General features: G+C 37.4%; 1 protein-coding gene across 1 annotated transcript in view; it reads right to left on the minus strand.

The window, feature by feature from the left end:
* LOC137967291 (uncharacterized) overlaps window positions 1-2500 on the minus strand; it is a 65158-nt gene that overhangs the window by 21036 nt on the left and 41622 nt on the right. Inside the window, 3 exon segments of the mRNA XM_068813809.1 lie at window positions 1-153; window positions 1382-1699; window positions 1889-2071. The exon segment at window positions 1-153 is cut by the window's left edge and continues 51 nt beyond it. Coding sequence (XP_068669910.1) covers window positions 1-153; window positions 1382-1699; window positions 1889-2071 — 654 coding nt within the window.

The raw sequence follows: 2500 nt of genomic DNA on the forward strand, positions 1-2500 counted from the left end.
TGGCACCAGAAATCCATGGCATTCTTTTTTCAATGGCGTTATCAGAATATTCCCAATCGTCAAACTTCTTTACGAGCTGAATATCTGTCTGTTTTTCGTTTGTAGCTATAAAAGTGTAGGTTCTCTGCGTTTCCCAAATACCTCCCCATCGTCCTATAAGCGGAAAAAGTGGTAACTAAAGATTTTGATCACTTCATTCGTAAGTAGCAATTTTTGCCTGTTGCGTATTTCGCTTCGTCATTTATTGAGTTGATGCCCCGGCGGAAATCTAATGTTGGGAAACAAGGCGTCGGCAACATAGCATTACAATACTTTGAGTCTTTTAAGTCTTTAAACTAACTATTTGTTTTCTAGAGACTACTTATGAACTTTTTGCGCTTCCATTAAGGTGGCCTGGGCTCGCTAATTTCTCATGTGGTTTTTAGTTCATTTTACATTGTCCCAAGGTTATTGTTACTATTATTATTATTACTATTATTATTATTATTATTATATTATTATTATTATTATTACTATTATTACTATCATTGCTATCATTACTGTTATTATTGTTATTATTATTATTATTATTATTATTACTACTATTATTATTACCATTATTATTACCATTATTACTATCTTGAATTCACGATGAGTAACTCTGGATTTCTTGTGTCACAACAAGGACCTCACGCAGAGAGTACTTTGCAAAAGATGGGTGGTGTTTTCAGCAAAGAAGATTTCTGAAGAAGATGTATGTTGCAACCCATGTCTAGTTGAACTAAATAGCTTTTCAAATTCAGTGGAACTGAACCCAATGCTCTGACTGTGAGCACCATGGTTACGAAAACCCATCGAGCCGATAAATCTTGGTTTGGTTATGGCGTTATCGTATGACCTTCTGTCCGTAAGTTCAACTTCTCGTATAAGCTAATTCGCGAAATATCACTGCTGGGAGCCACGTTTTTTGGGGGGGAAGTTGCACGTCTAGTAGCGAACTGCACTTGACGTTGCGTGCAACCAAAACACAAGCTAAGTATTTTTTCACTTGTCTACAACGACGTCGAAAGAAAAGAACAAAAACACCAGTAATCAGGCGGAGCTCAACGTGAAAGGAAGCGACGGAGAACACGAGAAACAGGCAGAATACCAGTGACAATTCAAACAACGAGAGGGAGAGAGGAAGAAAGAGACTAAGTAAAGAGACGAAAACATGATGTTTCATTTTTTGTAGATAATGTCTATCATTAATTGATTCATGCCAATGTAGAGACGATCATCTTCGATATGAATATCTTGAAATGTAGCTGCATGTATGTAGTTATTGTCAGTTAATTTATAATCGTGTTAATAAACACAATCGGAACTTCAGGTATTGCTTTGTCGTTCTAATGATTACTACCTGGATTTTGAGCTTCCAGTCGATATTCAAACTGTGATCCAGCGACGTTAATATTGTTCTTGATGCTGTCTGCGTGCTTAAGGATGGAGTAATCACCATATAAATTTGGAGAATTTTCATTCCTTAAAAGCACATTACGATCAGTCCAGCTGTTAGTGTGGCTCGCCACCAAGAGCGTCCATCCGCCACCGTCACGTGACATGTCACAGTACGCTAGGATTTCTTTGGATCCTGTTGGCTTTATTTTGTACACACCATCGGGATAGTACCGGTTGTTTTCTTGGGCGATTTGTTGTAAATGTCGACATGAAATCGCAACTGTCCAAACAAAATAAAAAGGTGCATTAGTGATGTTGGCGACGATAACAGGACATTTGTAAAGCAAATAAAGTTGGATCTTTTGTATGCTAAGTATATAATCCAACGATAAATGAACAATGTCTTTTACGGTGAGTTATTTATCCTATGGACTCATTGTCAACAAACTTTATTATGTTACTCATTTACCTGGACAGTTCTCTGTATTGCATTCTTCAGTTTCATGTCGATCCCCTGGGCAATATTTTCCTCCATGCATTGGAAACGGATTGTCACAGAAGCGATGTCTTTTTCGCTTGCCACCACTGCAACCCTTGTCGCAGATAGTCCACGATGACCACTCTGCCCAGGCTCCATCACGAGGAACAATCACTAAAAGGAACAGTTCTTAATCTTAATGTGACTGTGTAAAGGCCCATGTAAGAGCGGGTTTGACTTGTTAAATCTTCCGTGGCCGGCATGAACACAGTATGTACGTGTAAGACATGAAACATGTGCAAACTTAATAACATGCGTCAAATTTTGTAAAAGGCCTAGGCAGTGCTTACAAACTTAGCGGAATGCTGTCAAACACAATAAGCTCTTCGTTCACCTAATAAAATGGCTGATACTTAAAAAAACGAAAAAATGTAACATTGCTCTTCACTTAATACGAGCAACCGGCTTAAACTTTTTAAAATGGTTATAACCCTAAATCTGCAAGAAACACACGTTTACAAGGTTGTAACTTGTTTATATTGCTATGAGAGAAACAATTTTATTATATTTTTTTCGATTTTACAGTATTGGTCACTTTATTAT

Source organism: Montipora foliosa, chromosome 8, assembly GCF_036669935.1.
Source record: "Montipora foliosa isolate CH-2021 chromosome 8, ASM3666993v2, whole genome shotgun sequence".
NCBI classification, from domain to species: domain Eukaryota; kingdom Metazoa; phylum Cnidaria; class Anthozoa; order Scleractinia; family Acroporidae; genus Montipora; species Montipora foliosa.